This window comes from Sminthopsis crassicaudata, chromosome 1 (genome assembly GCF_048593235.1).
Source record: "Sminthopsis crassicaudata isolate SCR6 chromosome 1, ASM4859323v1, whole genome shotgun sequence".
NCBI lineage: Eukaryota > Metazoa > Chordata > Mammalia > Dasyuromorphia > Dasyuridae > Sminthopsis > Sminthopsis crassicaudata.
This window is the reverse complement of record NC_133617.1, coordinates 367,293,385-367,316,410: the sequence shown is the minus strand read 5'-3', so window position 1 is coordinate 367,316,410 and position 23,026 is coordinate 367,293,385. Positions and strand designations below refer to the sequence as shown.

The following is a 23,026-nucleotide window of genomic DNA, read 5'->3' as shown; positions in this document are numbered from 1 at the left end:
GTGTCAGTTGATACACGTGGTCTTTCTAGGGTCAAAAAACTATGAGGCTAAGATAATAGAGCAGTCATTAACATCAACATTGAAAGTATTATCAAATCATCCACTTTTTTTCCAAACAAAATGTAGAACAAAATCCCAATTATTAAGGAATCTTTTATGTAAATGAGTAGTATCACAGCTGATGGAGTTACTGTGCCTTTTGATTTATCTATTTCTCTTTTGCTAGATGTTTGAAGAAGTCCGTAAGAGTTTAGAAATGTGTAGCATTGAAAAGGATATTGAGTATTTTGTAGCTCAGAGAAAGACTGGACAAGTGCCTCCAGGTAAGTAGTTCAGCAAGGTTATTGAAGCAGTCTTAGAAATATGCCTTCATTGTATTCTATTTATTTTGGAGAATTGCCCCTTGACATGTTATTTCTTGATGACTTTTACAGCACCTATTGTGTATGAAAATTTCTATAACTCCCAGAGAAATGCAGTACCAGGACGAAATCCAGGACCCAGTATGGGAAGGTAATAATGAACTAGGTGCTCTTGCTTTGAAGACAAAACACTTCTTAAAAGTTATTTATATTAGTATCTTTTATTTTCATGTACCCTTATTTACAAATATGTCTCTCCCTTTCCTCCCCCTGAGATATCACTTGTAACAGAGTTTTAAAATGGAAGAGGGGAAAAAAAGTTCAGCAAACCCAACCAGTGTATCAATTATATCTGACAGTATATATAATATCCCCTACCTCTACAAAGAGTAGATAGGGATATATATGCTTCCTTTGTGGCCAAGGTTGATCATAATTCCACAGCTTTCAGTTTTTCTTTTGAAAAAAAAATTTTTTTTGGGGGGGATAATGGACTTTTTCTCTCTTAATTTCTTAAATTAGTTTTAAATTGGTAACTTACAATACTATATTCCCTGGATGACATTACTGGAGGTTTCATAATATAGACATTAAGGTATAAAATAAGAAAAAAGGTCAATAATTTCATTGTTCTTTTCAAACTTAGTTTAGGTAGAACAATAAAAGATGCTCTCAACTTCAGGTAATTATTGTTATGAATTTAATTAATGCTCAGATATTTTAATGTATATGCGACTCTTTGATTCCCTTCAGGAATGTAGATTGCAGCCCATCCATGCCTGCCTATCCTGTGTGGATTTTATCTTCCTTGTAGTAGTCCCAAGGGGCTAGAGACCTTCCTCACTTTCTCCTAACATCACAGGAGAACTCTGTCTTTCTCTCATTCTTATCTCATGACCATCCTTTCTTCTTGTACTTTTCTCCTTGATGACATTCTTTATGGCTGTTCTTCAGATTTCTTCCTTGGTGTTATATACATTTTTAACTCTTTGAGGAAAATTGTATTCCCTGTCTTGCTGTAGCATAGCAACACTAGTTAGATCTTAACATTAAAAAGAAGGGCCTTTGCTCTAATTATGTAAATAGGAATAGGATAACTTCTTTTTATCCTTTAATGCCAGAAAAGTAATCAGGATTCTAGAAACTATACATTTATATCTAGTGTCTAACAGGAGGTCAGTTATGGAAATCCAAATCCCTAAAGTTTTAGTTTCATTTCAATTCAATACAGGAGCTTCTGATACATGCTGGGCTAAAGGCATTTATAGCATTAACATCTGAAGTATTGATTCTTTCAAGGCAGTACAGCAAATTGGATATTTTATTTAAGGTCTTCTTGAAGCCCTCAAAATAGAAACCAAACCTGATACTAAAGGAGGAGAATAAAGACTTATTGTAATCTAAGGAAAGAATGACATTTAATTTTCATCTCTTTTGCAGGCGAGGACCTCCACCAATTCCTCAAAGTACATTAGGTATTGAGGGTAATTCCTTTTTAAATGCTTGAATTAAATTCTCTGTAAGAGTAGTTATTTCGATTTTGGCAAAGCAAGTCTGTGAATTAGTTATATGAATGAAAATAACCCTAGAATCTTCTTATAATACTATGAGGATGAGATTTCTGGCTTATAGCAGATCTCTTTTTGCTATTCAGCCAAAGAGATTTGGTTACTGAAACTTTTTCTCAGGTCGTTTATTCTATGAGCTACTACCATGAGGACAGTACTTTAGTGTAGTTCTTTTGGATTAATTGATTATACATTAATTTGTTTGCTTCCTCATGAAGAAATTGAGTTTGATTTTCACATGATGTTGGGCTGATTTTTCACTTTCCCCTCTATTTGAACTCTTCTTGCATGTGTAGTCATTAGCATATTGTTTAGTCCTTAATTATTCCCTTAATGTTTTTGTGTGTGTGTTTTGTTGTTTAAAATAAGATTGAAACAGTATTTTACAGTGATTCTCTCACAGTGTTAAATCCTACCTTAAAGGTAAACACATCAGAACTTCTGCTATATTGTGAGCCCTTTGAAGGCAGAGACTGAATCTTGTCTCACAATGATCTTGCATAGAGCACGAAGTTCATAATTCTAGGTCTTGTGTTCAAGGAGTTCCAAATCTACCAAACTATATTATTAAATAGCCCACATCTATACATTTTCTCCACAAGGAGAGACTTGGTTACATGCTTAGCAGAAATTCAGGTATACTATGCGCACAGCATTAGCTTGGCCTTTGCCCATCTATTAATCTATAAAAGGAAATGAGCTTAGTTTTGCATGGCTTATTTTTTGATGAATCTATGCTAGCTTTTAATGATCACTATTTTCTTTTCAAAATGTCTTAAAGAAGTCTCTTAATAATATGTACTTTAAAGTTTAAAGAATTTACCTATTATCAAAAAACTTGGGGACATTTGTTCATGTCCATTTCTTCTATTATAACTCATGTTTCACAATAGCAGCTCAGCAATCTGATTCTCATTTGTGTTACTCAGGGATAGGATTGTTTTACATATATCATAAAACAGTTTTGAGAAAAGCACTTTGCAAAACTTCAAGTGTAATATGAAAGTTATTTTCAGTGGAAAAATACTAGTTTTGTCTTACTTTGTATTCTTTCTCTTTCACAGAGGATGATGATTATTCCTTGGTAACTGAATGCAATATTATCTCTAACCAGCATCAATGGTAAGAACTTTTATTCCCATTTTGACATTAATTTACGCAAATTATAATTGAGGAGTCTTTTTTTTTTTTTTAAACCTTTGATAAACATACTGAATTACCCCTGGGTGCATATCATTGTTTAGGGTAATGCAGAGAATGAAGGCATGATAAAATGGAAAGAATATAGATCTTGGACCATAAAGACCTGAGTTTAAGTACTAGCTCTGACATTAACTGAGTGACCTTGGATAAGATACTTTACATCAGAGCATTAATTTGCTCCTTTGGCAAAATAAGAATGATAACCCTTGTACTACCTACTTCATAGGGTTTTGTGAGAAAAAGACTTCGAAGACTATAAAGTGACTTACTAACATAATGCTAACTCATATAATTTTTTATCTCTGTCCTGAAAGGAACTACATTAAATTAGATAAACCGATGTCTTTGGAGTCAGGAAGACCTGATTTTTTTATTTTCAAAATATATGCAAAGAATAGTTTTCAGCATTAACCTTGTGATCCAGTTTTTCTCCTTCCCCTCTTTGCACCCTCCTTCCCCAGACAGGCAATCCATTATATGTTAAACATGCAATTCTTTTATATATATTTCCACACTTATCAAGCTCCACAAGGAAAATCTGATCAAAAAGGGAATAAGAAAATAAAAGTAAGCAAACAACAACAACAAAAAAAAAAGGTGAAAATACGTTACAATACACATTTAGTCCCCAAAGTCCTCCCTCTGGGTGCAGAAGGTTCTCTCCATCCCAAGATCATTGGAACTGGTTTGAATCACCTCCTTGGTGAAAAGAAACATGTACATCACAATTGATCACCACATAATCTCCTTGTTGCTGTGTATCATATTCTTTTGGTAGGGAGATGTGGTTTTTGATGCTGCTTCTAATGCATAGAAGCCATATGATCCTGGGCCAGGCACCTGAGTTCTTCTCCCATACAATTCTCTCAGGAAGATGTCAATCTGAATGGTGGAAAGAACTTCCATATTGGTAGTTCTCTGACAAAATCAGAGATCTGATCCAAACTTTTGCACACTACACGGCAAAAGAAACAAAGCCCCACACTTTTATCCCATGAGTATCCAAATACTTAGGCAAATATTCCTCCATCTTATGTTGGTGATATTGATTCTATTAATCTCTCTTCTTTCTATTGGTTCACAGGATACTTTGTATAGTTCTAGAAAATAAGAATTATATATTATTAAGTGATACAGGCATAGTGCCTGATACATAGTAGATGCTTAATAAAAAGTTGTTGATGGATTGACTCAATTTAGCACTTGAATCTCTGAGTTACTTCATTTCCTTATTTTCTATTTCTTTATCTTCTCTGCTCAAATATATAATAAGTTACTTGAGGAAAACCACAGTGTGGAGCACAGAGTGATATAAAAATGTTTACTCTATGAGATTGCCCAGCAGTTTCAATAGAGATTCAAGAAAGAATAATTTAATTTGTTACATGGTATCTTAAATCAGGGAAATTAGTTCATTTAACATTTTTACAGGGAATCAATTTTATTGAATGAGTAAGTAGGGTTTTAACTAAGTATTTAGCCTTTGGAATTTAAATACAAATAAAAGAACAATATATAAATCCATTAATCGTTTTTGTTGACTTCATCTGGCCTGCTTATCTCTTCTTCTTTATTTGTAACACATCTAACATACAAATAATAACAAAATCTGGCCTAAGGATTTAAAAAAACCTCTATTATATATATATATATATATATATATATATATATATATATATATATATATATATATATATATATATATATATATATATATATATATATATATATTTTTTTTTTTTTTTTGGACAATATAAGAATTTGTTTTGCTTGACTACAAATGTTTGTAATAGGGATTTTTGTTTTTCTTGCTTTCTCAATGGTACATATGGGAGGAGGCAGAGAAAGAGGATTTTATTTGAAAAAAAATTAATATAAATTTTATGAAAATATAATGAAAAACAACATCACAAAAATGGCAAAAGGTAAGAATAGTCAGTTTGATGGAAGTATGGGAAGAAAGGTACACTAGTTCATTGTTGGGGGGTGGTATTTATTAGGAAAAAACAATAAAAAAGGGGAGAAAACCCCAATAATCTCTATTACCATAAAACATTTATCATTATCAACACAAAATCTAGACCAGGAGTGTATACTTAGGAGAATATTAATAACACTGTTAGTTCAAATTGTTGAATAATATAAAAATTATATTGTTCTATGAACTTGCTCCCTGCAATCTCCTTTCCTCTCTAATATACTTTTTTTTTGTATCTACATATATTGAACTTGAATACAAAGAGCCTCACACATACAAATACAAATTCTTAGTCATTTATATCAAAAGCTTGTCAGCCATGAGTGTTCCCCTCTAATATAATATGTTATCTTTTTTTCAGGAATTGAAGACTCTTAACCTGACGCTTCTTTAATTGTACAAGAAGTCAATTTGGAACAGATTTGGTTGCCATTTTGTATTAGTCATGAAGGCTTTGAAGTGAACTGTTTCTTCTGTAACTTTTAACATTTTAAATCTGTGGTCAAGTTTTTGTTCTATTTGTCATGGATGAGTTGTGAAAGTTCCCTGAAGACTCTGTCAGATCCAGGCAGAAGAGATTCCTCTTCCTAATCAATAGCAGCAATTGTGGATAATGTTTTGTTTTCTTCTTGGAAATGATGGAATTTTTTTTTTAATGAAATGTTTATAGAATTTTGAGAGTTGAATCTATGTAGCAGAAACAACCACAGAAGGGTCATCAGTGTGAAAGTTCTTATTGGTATTACAAATGGTTTTATTAAAGGAAAAAAACTTCTATTATTCTTATAAGATTTTCAGTAATAGTGGAGCTAGAAGGGATTTTAGAGATTTTCTACTCCAGTTTTTTCACTTTTTGGGTGAGGAAACTGAGGCCTAGAAAGGTTATATGATTGTCTAAGGTATTGCAGCTAATAGTAAAGCTGGAACTAAGATGTAGGCCTTCTGATTTCCACTATACCTGTTTTCCTTCCCTTCCTTAATGTGTTCACTGATCCAGTGATCCTGCTGAAATTTAGGTTAATAAGTGTATTTTCTAGGTTGCTTTACTGTCTGGGTTAGGATCTATGATTTAAGGCAAATTGTGGTGTGCAAAATTTTTCTAGTAATGCAGTTGAGAAATTCATAGAAATCTTTTTAAAAATTGTTTGGGGGTACTGAGCAGTAAGTGATGAACTTATATTTGTCAAAGGCAGAATCTGAATTTAGCTCTTCCCACTTTGAGGACAACCTTCTATCTACCTCATTGCCCTACCTCTACTGAAAAGACCAAGAACTAAAATGTCACTTTTGCTTTTAGGATAGATCACTGATGAATTGTATGTAGTCTATTCACTTTTTAAAATAATACTGTAGTTATAAAATCACTGCTGGTTAGGTTTTCTCAGAGAAAAAAAGTATATATATATGTTTATCTACATGTGCATATTTATATATGTGTGGACATCCATTATATGTCCACATATAAATGAATATACACATGCAAATATATATATATATATATACTCTGCCTACAATATGTGTGTGTATGTTTTATTATACATACATATATTGTACACATATATTTTGGACTTTGGATGACATTCAGACATGTAAACTTCACCCTTCAAAGGCACTTTGGTAGTCCTTCTGTGATTGTAAGGTATAATTTACAAATTGATAAGGGTATTGTCATATAACTTCTAACACCCTCAAAATGCTTAATAAATTTTAATGACCAACTTAAAATAATAATATCATTTATGTAAAATTTTTTCTTTAGCATGCTACAGATGTCAACATGAAGGACCAATGTTATTCTGTCTGTAAACTGTAGATTCTCTAGCACTTCAGTGAATTAAACTGGTTGAAAGCAAACTGAATATTTGCTATTTTCTGATACAAGTGCCTAGTGAATTTGAGGGAGGTCAAGCCAGGAAATTGCAGAAACAGAATATCCTTTTGTGGTAATATCACCATAGTAAAAAATGGAGAAATTAAAGTATGATAAGGATAATCGACTTCCTCAAACCAAAAAAATGTCAGAAAATTTTCCTTTGTGGGGAAACATTTTTTTTATTTTAAAAAAAGTTTTATTTATTGTTGACTTCCTCAGGAATTTCACCTTTTTCTTTCTCTATTGGAATCTTAAATATGGCATGTATAATTATTTGGAGGGAATGATTTAAAGGATTGCAATATATATATATTTTAATTAAAGCTCTTTATTTTCAAAACATATGCATGGATAATTTTTTAACACTTACCCTTACAAAACCTAGGTTGTAATCTTTTAAAAAATATTAAGAGTTTAATTCTATTTCACTTTATATTTGTAAATATTTCTTAGAAATAAAAAGTCAAATGCACTGCTGGAGTTTTTGGTGTTTTGTGTGTATTTTTAAGAATTTTTTCTTTTGGATTTTTTTTTTCCTTTCAAGGAAATTTTTCTTTTTGATTCTGAACTGCACTCATTTACTACAAGAAATATTTATTAAGGGCCTATTATATATAGAACAATATGCTAAGCACTGGGGAATATACAAAATTTACATAAAATATAGCCTCTAACATTCAATTTCAATTAATATTATTACTATAACTAGGCAGTAAGGAATGAAAATATCCTCAAGACCATCCTAATATTAGAATAATATTAAATATTAGAACTCTAAAATATTTTAAATGAGTTAGAATCAGAGGGAAGAGCAATAGATACATAGGGTTATTTAAGGACTGTGAGAGAAAGGGTATCACATAGGTATAAAAGTAATGAACTTAAATATGGACAATTTATTGTTGTTTGTTATACTTCCTTCTTGAAGAGAATCGATGGCATCAGGAGAGTAATGTCTTGACTTACAAGTAAGACTTGACTTACAAGATTTAAGTAAGCCAGAGCTGTGTGAAAGACATCAGCCTCATTTTCTCCTCCTCCTTAGCTCCTTTGGTCCTAGGATTAGACAGATTTTATAAGACAATTGGCTTTTGGTTTAGAACTGGCAGGGATCTCAGAGGATGATTAGTCCAAATTCCCTTATTCTGTAGACAATGAAATAGTTAAAACTGCCTTGTCCAAGGTCACAAATAATAAAATATCAAGATGAAATTTGAACCCAGGACTTTCAGGGCTCTAGGTATTCTTTTCAATTCACCACTGTCTAGTTACATTGTTCTTTCAGGTTTTTATAAAATACAATTGTTAATGAGGAATCAAACAATAACTATTTATTAAATTATTATATTGAGTCACTGATAGGTACTGGAGTTACCAAAAACAAAACAAAACCAAACCCAAGAATAACATTCCCTAAATCTTAGGATCTTACATTTTATCAGGGAAGACATAAACATATAGAATACATATAGAATTTGCAAGGTATTGGATGGCCTGGGGAACTAGGAAGGAGAGAAAGGATAGGTAAGAAGAGATCCAAGTGAGAGTAGAGTCATGACACTTAGAGAAAAAAATATGTAGGAGGAAAAGATGGTAAACAGAGTCGAATGCAGTAGGAAGGCCAAGAAAAATGAGCAGTGAGAAAAAAAATCATTCAACTTGGAAATCACTGCTAACTTTAGAGCTTATAGAGGATTTAGAAGAATGTGATAAGATAAAGTCTCAAAACATTAATTATAGACTCTCTTTTGGATTTAGATGAGAATGGGGAAAGAGATAAAGGAAAAAGTGGAAGATTTATTTCTTGGTCTGACACATGGGCTCTGGGGTCACTCTCCCAAATCCGGCTACCATTTGTGGGTATGTCTTCCTATTAGGGCTGTTACATTTCTTCTTAAGAGTTTGTGGGTAAGCTGGAAGATTGAAGGTTGGTCTTCTAATATTATTGCTTATAAACCCTCATGCCCCTCTCCCTTTTCAATTGCCAGTTAACAGCTTTCCAATAATAATTCAACTAAGTAAATGAGAGCACAGTCCTATTACATTAGCATTGTACTACAGTGTTCAGTCTTATGTAGGAAGAAGAACACAAGATTGGGAAAGATAGATTCTAGTTCTAGTGTTACATTGATCAAGTTACCTAACTTGCCTAAATTTTGCTGTGTAAAGCAAGAACTGTAAAGTCTTGATAATCCTTGACACTCTAATGTTTAGCACTGTGCCTTGCACAAAGTTACCAACTAGGTAACTGGTCGTTTAAAGTTTATTAAATTAAAATTAATTTAATAATAATATTCTTGTAGAATGAATAAGGTAGAAATAATATGATATGGGAGCAAGAAAATGCCACTAGATGGCAACATAGGTTATTTGGGAACTGATTTACTAGGGATTACAAATATAGAATTGGATTTTCTTAAGAATCATAATAATGGGGGGAAAAAAAGAATCATAATCATGAAAATCTGAGATATTATATTCTTTTTATCATTTTCATGAAATACTGTAGTTGCAAGAGTGTATATTGTCTCTTGCTTTGACAGTGATCAAACTTGGAAAAAAAAAAATAAACTTTCCTTAAAGTTCAAGCATTTTGGACCTGCACTATAAGAATCTGACATTGAAAAAGTGAATGGAGATACTAACTCATTCATCCAGTCAACATATATTATGCAGTAAACACATACTTAACACTCTAATGACTGTGGACACATACTGCCAGAATACTGCATAATATCCTTGTTCATGTAGGTGAATTTGGAAAGGTGAAGCGATAAGGAGAAAATCTGCTTCAGTCCTGTGTCCTAATTGTCTTTTCCAATTTTGGGTAAAATAACCAACTATGATTCCAGAGGATCAGTGATGAAGCATCTGATATTCACTCCTGATAAAGGCAGGCTAAAGATGCGCCCTTGAGCACACACACACACACACACACACACACACACACACACACACACACACACACACACACTTTCCAGAATGGATTGAATTCACAGCTTTAATAACCCTCCATCACATGCTATCTTTATCTTTTCTTTGTCAACTTTGTCACTCTGATGAGTGTAAAGTATAACCTCAGAGTTACTTTAATTTGTATTTCTCTAGCTATTAGTGATTTGTGATAAGGATCAGTGATCAGTCAGGATCAGTCAAGGTTGCTCCAGAAAAGAATTTCAGAGAACAAGTTGGTTCTCAATCAATGGGAGATTTTTTTTTTTTTTTTCAAACAGTAAGGCCAGCTTAGTCTTTAAAAGATCAATGAGCAAGCTAGACAAAGGGTCCTGTTTATAGTGTATCTGGGCCTGTAGGCTGAGTTAGTTCTCAAGTGAACAGTTAAGCACAAGAACAGAAAAACAGAATGTGGTTGTCCAACTCAGCCAGATCCAGGGACTTGGGGATATAATACATATTTCAAGGTATTGGGATGCTCTGAGTCCTAAGGAAAAAACCAACCAACTTTTGTTCTCAGGAAGTATCCCTTTTAGAGAAGGGAATTCGGAGTATTTTTTGTTATAAACATTGATAGCTTGGCTTTCTTTCCTTGAAACCTGCTTATTTGCCATCTTGTGCAATGATTCATCATAGTCTTATAAATTTGAATAAATTTTTTGTATTTCTTGGAAATGAGATCTTTATCATAGAAACTTGTAAAGATTTTCCTATTTATTGAATCTGCCTTTTAAATCTTAGCTGCATTTATTTTGCTTGTGTAAGGAGTTTTCAATTTTGAGAAAACCAAATTTTCTAATTGATCACTTATGATGTTCTCTACATCTTATTTGGACATGAACCCTTCCCAGATCTAAAAGATAATTTCTTCCTTGATCCTTTGCTTATAATGTGACCTTTTATAAATAAGCCATATATTCATCTAGAGTTTATGATGGTATACAGGTATGAGGTCCTACCCTTTTCTTTTAAAGAAGAGGAATCTGAGACACAGAGACAGACATGATTTACTGAAACTCAGTCAGGTAGTGACAGGGTCAAAAGGTTGAATTTCAGTCCTGCCACCAATGTGTCCTTTGCCAAATTACTTGGGTTCTCTAGGCCTTCCTGTTTGAGAAATAAGGGGGCTGTATGTAAATAATCTCCAAGCCTATTCTTTCCACAGTAGTGATACCCATGAAAATAAAAATATTCCTCTAACATGCACCTTTCCTATCCTTATCTTATTGGCACTGAGAGCCAAGGAGGCTGACTTTTTTTTTTTTTTTCCCCCCTGAGGCTGGGGTTAAGTGACTTGCCCAGGGTCACACAGCTAGGAAGTGTTAAGTGTCTGAGACCAGATTTGAACAAGGGTCCTCCTGAATTCAAGGCTGGTGCTCTGTCCACTGCACTACCTAGCTGCCCCTATCCCTGTTATCTTAGTGAGAAGAGGGGATAGAGGTACTATCTAAAGTTGGCTAGAAAGGAATTAGCCTATGTGATGCAGGATTAAAGTGTGTGTGAGACAATTAAGATATCTATATATGCCTGATGTGTGATTAAAAAAACAAACTGGTGGTTGGCTACCCTATCCTTGGCATGGAGATAAATGGTATCTCTTGAGTTTACGTTGTCTCACACCTAATAGGGTGGGAATAGACTCCAGCAAAAGATCCCTGGAAGCAACCCAGTTTCTAAGTGGGGCCCACTGAGGAATGCTATTCCTCCTAACATGGGAATAGCTGACCTTGCAGAATAGACAAAATTATCCTGTAGTACTCACTCCACAGTTGGAAGATGGAGCTATATCTGTCAACTCTAAGGGCTATCTTGCATAAACATTATTTATACTATGATAATCACACACAACTAGTAGAGTTAGCATACTTGCTCTGGGTCCTCTGATATAAAAGGGCCCTTGGAAGTGGTGAGTTCCTTTAAGGCAAAATTTCAAATTGTGAGTTGAGACTCCATATGGGATTGCAGAAATGTCCATTCAAAGTCTCTGCAGATATTTTATTCCAGAAGAGTAATCTCAGGTTCTTGAGGGGCCCACAGAAGTATTCCAGGGATTCTAGTGGGAAGGACCCTTTTTGGCACTAGATATGTAATCTAATAAAATTCCAGCAAATTCTCTGTTAAAGACTCTAGCCCTGCAGTCCTTTTCCTAGATTTCTATTGTTAAATACCCTGAAATCAGTCTCTAAGAGCTTAGCTTGAGGAATCTGGAGAAAGTTAACTTCTGTAACTTTCTCTGAATATGGGGGTGGAGGGAGGAGATTGGTTGATAAAATGAATGCCAAGAATCATATCCCCAATGGGGAAAGTGGGATCCAAGTCCGCATATTTCTTGAGTGCCTCAACTAACCTACCCAGAAAGAGGGCAGGGTTTTCCTAGGAACCCTGAGTAATCCCCTGGAGTCTTCCCAGCCAGAGTCAGAGACAAGAGACTGCACTTCCCCAAGAGAACACCTTCTGGTTTGGGATGTCACAGCCAAGTCATCCCCAAACCTCTGGGCTGGGCCCCAAATTCTCCTCTTCTAGGGCAGCAAGAGGAACAATAACACTGTTCTCCCATGCTGGGTCAGATTGGAAAGCAATGGCTTTAAAGCGCTCAATACATGTGGTGGCATCTTCTGAGTAGCTGCTGAGTTTTTCTTTTACCTGGGAGAGATCTGAATGGAAAGGGGGCCCTAACACTCGTAATCCTCCCTTTATCACGCTCCCCACTTGTGATTTGCTTGCAAAGGGGGCACCCAGCCTCCCAGACTCCGGGAGCTCAGAGGGGAGGGTCCACTAAAAGGTCCGATTTTACCTCTCCCCTTTTTCTGATTTAAATCTTGACAGAAACATTCCTCACTGCTGTCATCAAGTGAAAGGCCAAAGTGGCTTGGATTTATGCGCCTTCAGTCTATTTTTCTTTGTAAAAGAGAGCAAGTTGCAGAACAGTTTACAGTTGAGAGACCTCAAAAGGGTCACGTTTCTTGTCCTCTAGAGTATACTGAGGCCAGGCCGTAGCAAAGGAATATTAGCGCTGCTTTTTCAGTTCCTGGAAACTTCTAGTATTTTCCAATTGTGCTAAAGAATCTAACAGAGTCCCTTGATATGGAGGCTGTCCCATAAGCGCAGGATGACCAAACTGACTGAGAATCCTTCCCTATTAAGCCACCACTTCACACAAGCGGAGATGAGACACAATGCTCTCAGTGCCCCCAGTCTAGAAACAACTTGGCACTAGGCCCAGAAAACTCTCCTCGTTTAGGGGACCCGGTTTACTTTGAGTTGGAGAGGGTTGGAGTGGAGAACGCCAGCAATGTTGGGTGCTTAGCATGAGAAGTACCCAGCCAGGAAAAAAGCAGCGCTTCTTACAGAGCTGATGAACAAAAGCGGCCAATCAGAGCCAGGAAGATAACGGAGGACCCCGGGTGCAGGTGGTTTCCCCGGGATGCTATGGGAAAAAAGGCCCCGATGGGCCATTTCATTTCCCAGAAAGCCCTTCCGTGGTTTGTGGGAAACCTCCTGTGCCCTCTCTGGTGGGCTCTTGTTCACTGCAGAATCCCCTGCTTCATGCAGACTAGGCCCGGTGCAGAAGAGACGGCAATCTGTACTAGCGGCAGGAAAAGTTTCTTTATTTGGAAGTTTTCCGTCACCATAAGGCAAAGCCCAGAGCTTTCCGGCAAGGCGGGTAGTTACAGTGTAATGGGGCGCTAGGGAGGAGAGCATGGACCAGCACCGGGGTAACGAGGGGGCGGGACTCGGGTCAGGGACCTGATGGCCCTGAAGCAGGGAGGGGTAAGACGCCGGACGAAGGCGCCGGGCGCATGCGCTTCATCTCCTCCCCCGCCCAGAACCAAAACCGATCTGGGTCACAGGGAGAAGCTGCGAGTCTCGCGCGCGCGGCTCGCCCCCGGGAAAAGGGCCGCCAGAGGCGGTAGTTTCCTTGTTCCCTGGTCCGCGGCGTCCCCAGGTCCTACCACTCGTAAGGGATTGGTGGAGGCGCAGGCCATGTGACCGAGGCCGGAAACTGTAGAGGGCCGTGCGTGGGGAAGCATTTTGACAATAACAAACCCGGGTCAGAGCAGGAACCAGAAACATGGCCGAGGCGGTGAGGCCCCCGCGTCGGACCAAGGCCAAGGCCAGCCGGGGTAAAGCCAAGGTAAGGTCTCCGTGAGCCCAGTCTCCCCCATTCGGCGTTCCCCTCCTCTTCCGGGTGGCCCCCGCCTTCTCCCCTCCACTGCCCCCGCGTCATAGACGCTGCCCTTCCCCCTGTCATCTCGGAGCCGTGACCTTCTTCTAGACCGACTTCGGACCCCTAGTGGCCCCCCAATCACAGACCCCTGCCCTACTTCGCCCTCCAATCACGGGCCTTGGTGTTTCCCCAGCTCCCCAATCACAGACCCCTATTCTTTCTTTCCCCACCTCCCATCATAGCTCCTGGACCTGTCGGAGCCCCTCCAATCAGGCATCCCGACCCTTTCCCAGCCCCACCCCTATCACCGAGCCTTCTCTTCCAATCGTGACTCCAGCTAGTGCCCGCCCCCAACCCCACACTTGGACTCTTCCTGCCCCTCAATCTCGGACCCCCTCTTCTCCTCCCACCCCCCAATCAGGGGCCTGGGTCTTCCGAACCTTGTCTCTTCGTCACTGACGCCGATTCCCTTTTCCTCGGTAGTCACAGACTCTAGTCATCCCAAGTATTCAGTCACACACTCAGATCCTCCCCTTCCCCCCACCCCAAACCCTAGCCCTTTCTCCCCTTCCCTCCCCCACCCTACCCCCTATTTTAGGCCGTGTATCTTTCCCTCACACACACCCTCCATCTCCCCTTCTCCCCATCTCGGAGTTAACCCTAGTCTCCTTCCCTGCTCCCCAAGTTTTAAGGACCGAAGTTAAGCCGCTTCCACCCCGCCCCCCTCTTCTCCTCCAAGCCCAGGGCTGCCCTCAGTGTCCTGTCCCAGGTCTCACCCACCCAAACTCTCTGTGGCCACCGAGACTCTCTGGTTGTCTCTCTTCAATCTGCAGGCCACAGGCTCCTTTAACCAACTCCCCATTGCCATCGACCCTGAGTGTGTATCGCACCGCCGGGGCTCAGACTCCCTGCTTTCTTCCTGGGATTTCTGAATTCTGTCAATCTGCTAGTTTTCTTTTCCGAGACTTCATCATTCTCACTCTGTCGGAAGCCGAATCTCTGACCTGGAACAAACCCTGACGGGGGTGAGGCCGCTGATGGTTTGTCCTCAGGACCCTGAAGTTTATTTCCCATCCCTCTCCAGCTAGTGGATCCACTCCAGACCAGGTTCTCTCTCTCCTCTCTTTTCCTAAAAAGAGTGAAATTCACTGTGTCCTGAGATATGCTTCTTCTCCCGGGGGACCTCCTCCCAGTGCACTGCGTCCTATCCTTTCAGTTCCACCGTTCTTGGCCCCAGGCTAAATATTTCCTAGTTTCTTCTCTGCCTGTAACCTGTGTGGCTCTCTTGGGTGTCATCCGGCTTCACCCTTATCTGAAGCCCCTTAGGGTGAAAGCACCACCAATGGAGACAGAGAAATGGAAGTTAGACAGTGTAGGATGGAACATTCTCCAGACGTCTGCTACAGAAAATAAGGCCCAGGTAAAAAGAGGTCTTTTTATTTCTCACTTTTGGTTTTGTGTTATCAGGCCCACACATTTGAAACTTTTCTGGTTAAGGTGATCGGTCACACCTAGTTTGTCCTGGTGCTCTTGGTTATGTTGGGGATCCAAGCTTATGGTGTGTGAGGCAAGGTACTTTGGCATTTGATTATCATTATTGCTTTGCATATCACAAAATTATGTGATTCCAGACTTATATCATGAACACTTTTATTCTCTTCTATATGAGGAAAATTCTTTCAGAACATGGGGATAGAATAAAAACACTGATGAATACTCTCCATATCCGGAAGACTTTGGGAGGGCCATCAAAAAGAACATCTCGGAAGGAAGTGGTGCTAACCAACATCACTAGTCACTTTGTTTACTCTGTGGCAAAGAAATAGGAAAGTTTATTTCTTAATATCACTAAGAAAGCAAGCCTCTTAGTGGACAAAAGCTCCCAAATGGGAGTCAGAAAGTGCTGCCAGAGGACCAAGAAAGTTGAGAATTACAGAACTCAACTAGCATTTTTTAAACCTTTAGTTTATTCCAGGCACCGAGCTATATGTTGAGAATACAAAGAGAAGCCTCCAGCAAATTAGTTCCTGACCTCAGGGAGGTATGTTCTAGTCAGGAGATCATATACAAGATTTAAACTTACACTGTTTAAATAGAAGGCAATCTCAGAAGTGGGGATGAAAGGCCTCCTTTGAGTGGGGTTTGAGTGGAATCTTAAAAAGATCTTTGAGGTAGAGGTGAAGATGAAGAGCATTTCAGTGATGGGAGAACTAACTGGCTTTTGGGAGTTGGGAGATGTTAAGAACAGCAAATAGACTATAGCTGAATTAGAGAAATAGAATATAGAGAGTAGTAAGACTGGAAAACTGGCATGGATTTTGGTTGTGAAGTGCTTTAAATGCCAGGGGATAACATATTTGATCTAGAGGCAATAAGGAGCTTCTGAAACTTAATGGTAGGGGAATGCAATTGGATGTTATGTTTAGACCTGTGCTTTAAGAAAATCACTATGAGTGGATGAGTTGAAGTGGGGAGAGAACGGAGGCTGGAAGTCCAATCGGAAGGCTATTGCAGTAGTCCAAGTATGAGGTGATAAAATCCTGCACTAAGGAAACTGCTATGTGAGTGGGGAGAAAGGGATGTAGATAAGAGGTATATGGAAGGTAAAATTTCTGAGGCTGACAATTGATTGGTTAAGTGGAGTGAATGAGAGTGAGGAATCAAGGAATTATACTAAAATTTTGAGCCTTAAGATGTTGGTATCTTCAGCAGTAATAGGAAAATTGGATATTGGGATATGGAGTTTGGGAGAAAGAGAATGAGTTCTGTTTAGAACTGTTGTTTGAGATGTCTCTACAACATTCAGCTTGAGTTATCCAAAAGTCAGTTGGCAGTGTGAGATTGGAGTTAAGGAGAGAGAATTTATAGGACTATATTTGTAGATCTGGAAGTAGTCTGCATAGAGATAATTAAACCTATAGGAACAAATGAGTTCCCCAGGTGAGGTAATACATATAGAGAAGTTTTAGAACTAAACCTTTGACACTCATAATTAATTGGTATGATTTCTATGAAGATCCAGCAAAGAAAATAGGAGCAGTCAGCCACTTGAGAGGAGAACAAGGAAAACTCAGTGTCAGAAAAGTCTAAAAAGAGAATATCTAGAAGAGGATGATTGACAATGACAGAAAGCAAAGGATGGAACAAATCAGAAAGTGAAGAATTGCCATTAGAGTCTTATAATTCATAAGGGCTTTTTGAAATGAAATTTTGATGAGCATTTTGGAGAAATGTTTGGAGAAGCATAGGGGCCTTTGCAGGATTTTATTTTAGAAAATGATCTATGTAAGTTTTGTGTTGCTGCCCTACTTTTTCCTCATGGTAAATTTCCTTAAAGCAAACATTCAATTAATTAAATGTTAAGTGGTTACTATGTCCCAGGCATTGTGCTAAGCACTGAAGATACAGATAAGAAAAATATATAAAAATATAAAAAAGAGAAATTTCTGCCCTCAAAGAGCTTACGGTCTAATAGAAGTCAGCACACAAGATGAAGCAGCAAAGGTGGTAAGAGAGGGAAACAGCATCAGAGTGTCCCCCATGTAAGGTATGGAGTATTTATCTTGTTTTGTCGAGTTGAAAGTGGACAGAATTGCATATGCAAAGTGGAGTGAGTTGCAAAGTTTAGATTCTGCCCTCCATAAAGGAAGATTTTTACATGGACTTCATTGCTCTGTTTTCCAGCCCTCTAATCCAGAGGACTTTATTAAAGATAGTAGCTCATTTATTTGACACTTTATAGTTTACAAAATGCTGTCATCTTGTATGTGCTCATACTTTTAAACTGATTTTTACAGATAAGAAAAATGAAACTGAGGGAGGTGAAGTGGTAACTAGCAAGTGGAAGAACGAGAGTATGAACTATTGTTGACAGCTACATAAGTACTTATATATCTATCTACCAGGAATCATGCTAACTGCTGGGAAGAATGAAGTCCACTGTTCTTTCCAATATATCAGAAAAGTTGTGGGTCTTCATGCTGTTTTGGAGCTAGGGGATCAACTCAAAACTTACTGATGGCATATTTATTCCTTTAGTCATAAGTGCTATAATTAAAAAATAGTGCTGTATTCTGCCTCCTGGTTTCTCAGATCTCAGCTAAAGTGCCATCTTATGTCTGAAAGAAGCCTGTCCCTATCATTAATCTTGGTAACTTCAATTTATCCTGTAGATATCATAACATAGTTATTATGTGCTATTTAGATTATCAGACAGTCCTTGAAAGCAGGGACTGTTTTTTTCTTTTCTTTGTATCCCCAGGATTTAACTTACTTGCTTAGGTACTTAATAAATGCCAGTTGACTGAGAAACTGTAATTGACAAACCTCCACATACATTATCAGTCAGTGTAAGTTCAGTACCAAATACGAGAGAAATTTATCTTTTCCCAACCTCCTAAAAAAAAAAATCTATATAATATAATACTCTGTAGTGTCATTTCATTTTTTAAATAAAAGTTAAATAGTCCTTGATCAGTTCTGTTTTTGTAATAAATAAGTGCCAGACTTGATGTCTAGAAATATAAATTCAAAAGTAAATATCTTAATAGTGTGTCCATGGGCAAATAAACTTTTCTGAATTTGTTTTCCCATCTATAAAATGGAAATAATACTTAGAAAACTCTTACCTTACAGGGTTGTTACTATAGAAGTGCTTTGTTATCTTTAAAGTGCTATATAACTCTAAGTAGTTTATTAATAATACTAATTAGAGAGTTGTCAAAGAGCTAATGACAGATCTATTTAATCATTGGTTCTTGAATTAATGAATGTTGAATCACACTTCAGGTTCCTTGTGCTTATCGATATGATGCAGTAGAGAGTGGTGTGGTACAACCTTGGAGAATGTGTGTGAAAGAAAAGGAATTTGGGCTGATATCTTTATTCCTCTAAGCTATCCTTCAAAGATGTCTGATTAGTTGTCCAAAAGTCTGGGCTGCTATCTCTTAACTGGACTCAAAACACTAAGCACTTCTTAGTTTCATGAAAGAAGAAAGGGGGTTGTTGATAGCACCTATTACAAAATTAACTCCAATTATGTGAGGCCCAATTTTATGATGTCATTTATCTTGCTCTATTCTTTGTTAGGTACTCACCAAATCCTTATAAACTTACCTGTTTACTCCATGCTTGAAATTTAGCTCACTTTAATTAGCATTACAAATATGCTAAAACTGCCTCTTGACTTAGAAATTATTTAAGCTTCCAAATTCTTTTGGGACAACTGCAACACCAGTCCAGAACCCCAATATATTTTTGGAATTCCTTATGCCCCTCAACCTCAACACATTGGTTTGCCTTTTCAAAGCCAACATATGATGAAAAAAAGTATGATTTTTAGTGGAGGAAAAGGGTATGATGTTCCTTAAAGATTGTGCTCCCAGGTCACCATGGCCTTTTAGCTTGCAGTTGTAAATCTATGTGCCTATGATGCTATTAATCCACTATAGTTATTAAACTTTGAATTTTTTTTTCTTAATGCATTAAGCTTGTCTATATGATATACAAATGTGGCCCTATGTAAACTGTCATGGATTTTTTTGTGTCTAATCTTTTTTTTTGGTTTGTTTTCATAATTTTAATAAACACCTTTTAGCCCTTGGGTGTCAAATGCAGATGAGATCATTCCTTCCCTCTCTGCCTTTCATATCTTCCTTTATGATACATTCATTCTGGGATTTCATATGTGTGTGTATGTATAATATATGTGTGTATTTATGTACACATATATGTATTTGTATATATTAAAGGCAACTTCTCCCTTGCCCAATGAAGAAATTAAAGAAAACCAAATTATTTGTTTTAGAGAGCAGAAGCAGGGCCTTTTTTTCAATGGGAAGAAATTAGGTGAAGACAATTTTTTTTTTAACTGATATCTTTTTGATTTGTAATCATTAATTTGAGAATGACCCTGGTCCCTTTTTTGCCCAGTGAGACATTCTTTTAGTAATTTTTTTTTTTTGGACTGGTAAAAAGAAGTTTATTATTGGCATTGGGAAGTCAGCCTTTGCACACCTTGCAACACTGTTCTGGGAACCTCTAATTTTTTGGAATCCCCCAAATCACAGACTTAGACCCATTTCCAAATGTAAAAGCAAAGATTTTATTCTTATACCATTTATTGGTGGGTTTTCTGTGTAAGATACTAACTTGGTTTGAAGAAACCCATTCATAGGTTAGTTTTATGGATGTTAATGGCTCAATTCCAAGATGTTTACTGATCTGCTAATTTTATGATTTTGAGATTAATTGGAATTAGGACTAGGCATCTTTTTTCCAGAGGCAGCATCATAAACTAAGTCATTTCTTTTTGAAGTCAATATCTCTAACACAAGATTATAATCTAAAGATAAGATACAGCAATCCTTTGGTTAGATATTTTAGAGTAAAAAAGTATACTTAAGATAATTTAAATAATCAAGACAACTTGGAGCCATGGTACAGTATTACAATTACATCACATTAAAGATGACAATCACATCATTTCTCCTTCAAACCATATTCCTGAGATTATAGACACATCAGTACCATTTTAATGAGACACATTTCCTAAGTGAAAAAATGAAGGAAATATTTTTCTGTAATTTCCCTCCTATATTCATTTAAACTATTTGAATTTTTAAAGAAAATTGCTAGATTTGAATAGATGGTCATTTCCATTTGGGATACAGAAAATCATTGATTAGTTTTGCCTTCCACTGACAATTAATTACCTTACATTTATTGTTATGTTAATTACATAAAAATAGGGGAAAAAGAAAAAGGCAAAGCTATGGGAAGAAAAAGCATGCAGTTAGGGTCTATTTGATACTTGCTAATGTGTAAAAATATATCCATTAACAGATTTTTTTTTGGAGGGTGTTATAAATGCTTTCATAAAAGAATAATTTTCCATTTTTGTGGTAAAATATGGCAGTTTATGAACTTGTGCAATTTTGAACAGGAAGTGAACTATGTTGTTATTAAGTCCCTATAAATATCTTCTTTGTTTTGCTACTTGTTTAACCTACATTCTTTGATATTAATCATCTGATGATTTCCCAAAGGCAGTTTGTAGTTCTTGTGATATTCATCTGATCCTTAGAAAATCTTATGCAAAGTTTTTTTTTTTTTTTTTAACTTTTGAGGTTACTATTTATATACAGCAGGTAATAAAGTGAGACTTCATCAGTTCACATTAAGTCCATTAGGGTACACTTCATCTTCCAAATAGTAATGCTAAGAATAAGACTGATGAATGCTCCCTCTTATCCTGCTTTTATAGGAATTACAGCACTTATAACATTAGTAGCCAGGAAAGGAGAAGGGTGACTTGTCTTCTCTCTTGTTCCATAATTTTCACTTGGCATTCACTTGGCATATATAATGATGAATTGTGAAACTGTCCTTACTTATCAAATTTGGGCAGATTTGTTTGCAGAAAGAGCTCTCACCTCAAACACTTACATATTTATGGGTGTTTCTTCTATTTTAAAAAACATTTTCATTCATAAAAGATCTATCATTGAAATGTAAATATATCCTCTTTGACTTTAGTCCCTTCCAAATTGGGAATTATATTACCTTTTGAATGTGGGGAAATTATGCCATGATGGAAAAACATTTTTTAAAAAGTTTCAGCTATTCTAAGCTATTTTGAAAGCAGATTATATAACCATGATATAAGCACTTTGGAAGTATGTTGAACTTATTTATGAAAATGTGGACTTATATGTTAGGTTCTTACTACATGCTAATGAGATAATGAGATATTAGGTTTTTACTAGGTGGAGGATGGATATATGGAGGATGGATGACAGAAACACCCCACATATTGTTATTGGTTCCAACTTTAAGGATGTTAATAAAATTGAAGGTATCCTGCCAGACATTTCATAGGAGCCTTAAAATTTCTTATCTCTTACCTAGACCATTGCAATAGTTTCCTAATGTGATCTTCCCTGTCGCAAATCTCTTCCTCACTACTTAGATCATATTCAAATAAATGTGATCCATCTTTGTTGGCATTCTCTTTAGCTACTAAAAAAGCCTATTGAAATTCTGACATTTATCTTTAAATGCTGTCTTCAAAAATGACTGAAGATAGGGGATTTGTAATTAATCTTGCAATAGGAAGAAGCAGAATACTTTGAGTAGCTCAACTGAATACCATTCCATATGGAAGGATTGGAGGAGGGGCAAAAGAGTGGGTTTGGTAGACTGGTAATTACACTTATGTTCAATCTGAAATGCATTCTCTCTCATTTTAAAATTCCTAATTTCTTATAAAGAACAGTTCATGTGCTATTCCTTGCATAAGGCCTTTTCTTAGCTCCTTTCATTTTCCTCCTCCTGTGTTCAATTTGTCTTGAAACTACTTTGTATAACTTTATGTATACTTTGTAATTGTTTGTGGATTTTATCCCTTAGAATCTAGGCTTCTAGTGGGCAGAGGTTTTCTCTTCCATTTTTATGTTGTATCCACATTACTTTGCAGAATGAGTTGCTGCATAAACATTTGTTGAATTGAATTTTGCACAAGGCCTCTCTCATCTACTCAGTTTGCTACTGGAAGCTGAGAAAAAGTTCTGAAGGTTTTAGTTGTCCCTGTGAAATTATTTGAAAATTGTGCCTCATTTCTGAATTCTTGGGAATGACTTAGATATATAGTCAAGCGTTTATCAAGAGTTTTCTGATTGCCAGGCATTGTGCTAAATGCTAAATATTTCATTTTTCCTCACAATAATTCTGGCAAGTGTAGGTATCACTCATCCCCATTTTACAGTGGGATAAACTGAGGCAGAGCATGGACAAGTAACTTGCCCAGAGTCACACAGCTAGTCTGAGGCTGGGTTTGAACTCAGTACTTCTTAGCTCTAGGCCTATAACTATCTATTGTGCCACTGAGCTAGAGAACACAGCCTATAAACAACCTGATTTAGA

General features: G+C 36.8%; 2 protein-coding genes across 6 annotated transcripts in view; both read left to right on the top strand.

Moving 5' to 3' along the window:
• The window catches only part of PSTPIP2 (proline-serine-threonine phosphatase interacting protein 2), a 60,125-nt gene extending 52,669 nt beyond the window's left edge, over nt 1-7,456 (top strand). The window contains exons 11-15 of one of the 2 annotated variants that reach the window (XM_074279280.1): nt 227-323; nt 435-513; nt 1,803-1,837; nt 2,995-3,052; nt 5,473-7,456. In XM_074279280.1, coding sequence (XP_074135381.1) covers nt 227-323; nt 435-513; nt 1,803-1,837; nt 2,995-3,052; nt 5,473-5,479 — 276 coding nt within the window. In that variant the 3' untranslated portion in view covers nt 5,480-7,456. Of the gene's footprint in view, nt 1-226; nt 324-434; nt 514-1,802; nt 1,847-2,994; nt 3,053-5,472 lie in introns of both variants that reach the window. The other variant, XM_074279279.1, reaches the window with a different exon arrangement.
• Nucleotides 7,457-13,918: 6,462 nt separating this feature from the next.
• EPG5 (ectopic P-granules 5 autophagy tethering factor) overlaps nt 13,919-23,026 on the top strand; it is a 139,957-nt gene continuing 130,849 nt past the window's right edge. For 2 of the 4 annotated variants that reach the window (XM_074279273.1, XM_074279272.1), the window contains exon 1: nt 13,919-14,071. In XM_074279273.1, coding sequence (XP_074135374.1) covers nt 14,009-14,071 — 63 coding nt within the window. In that variant the 5' untranslated portion in view covers nt 13,919-14,008. Of the gene's footprint in view, nt 14,072-15,160; nt 15,525-23,026 lie in introns of those variants that run through there. The other 2 variants (XM_074279270.1, XM_074279271.1) reach the window with 2 other exon arrangements.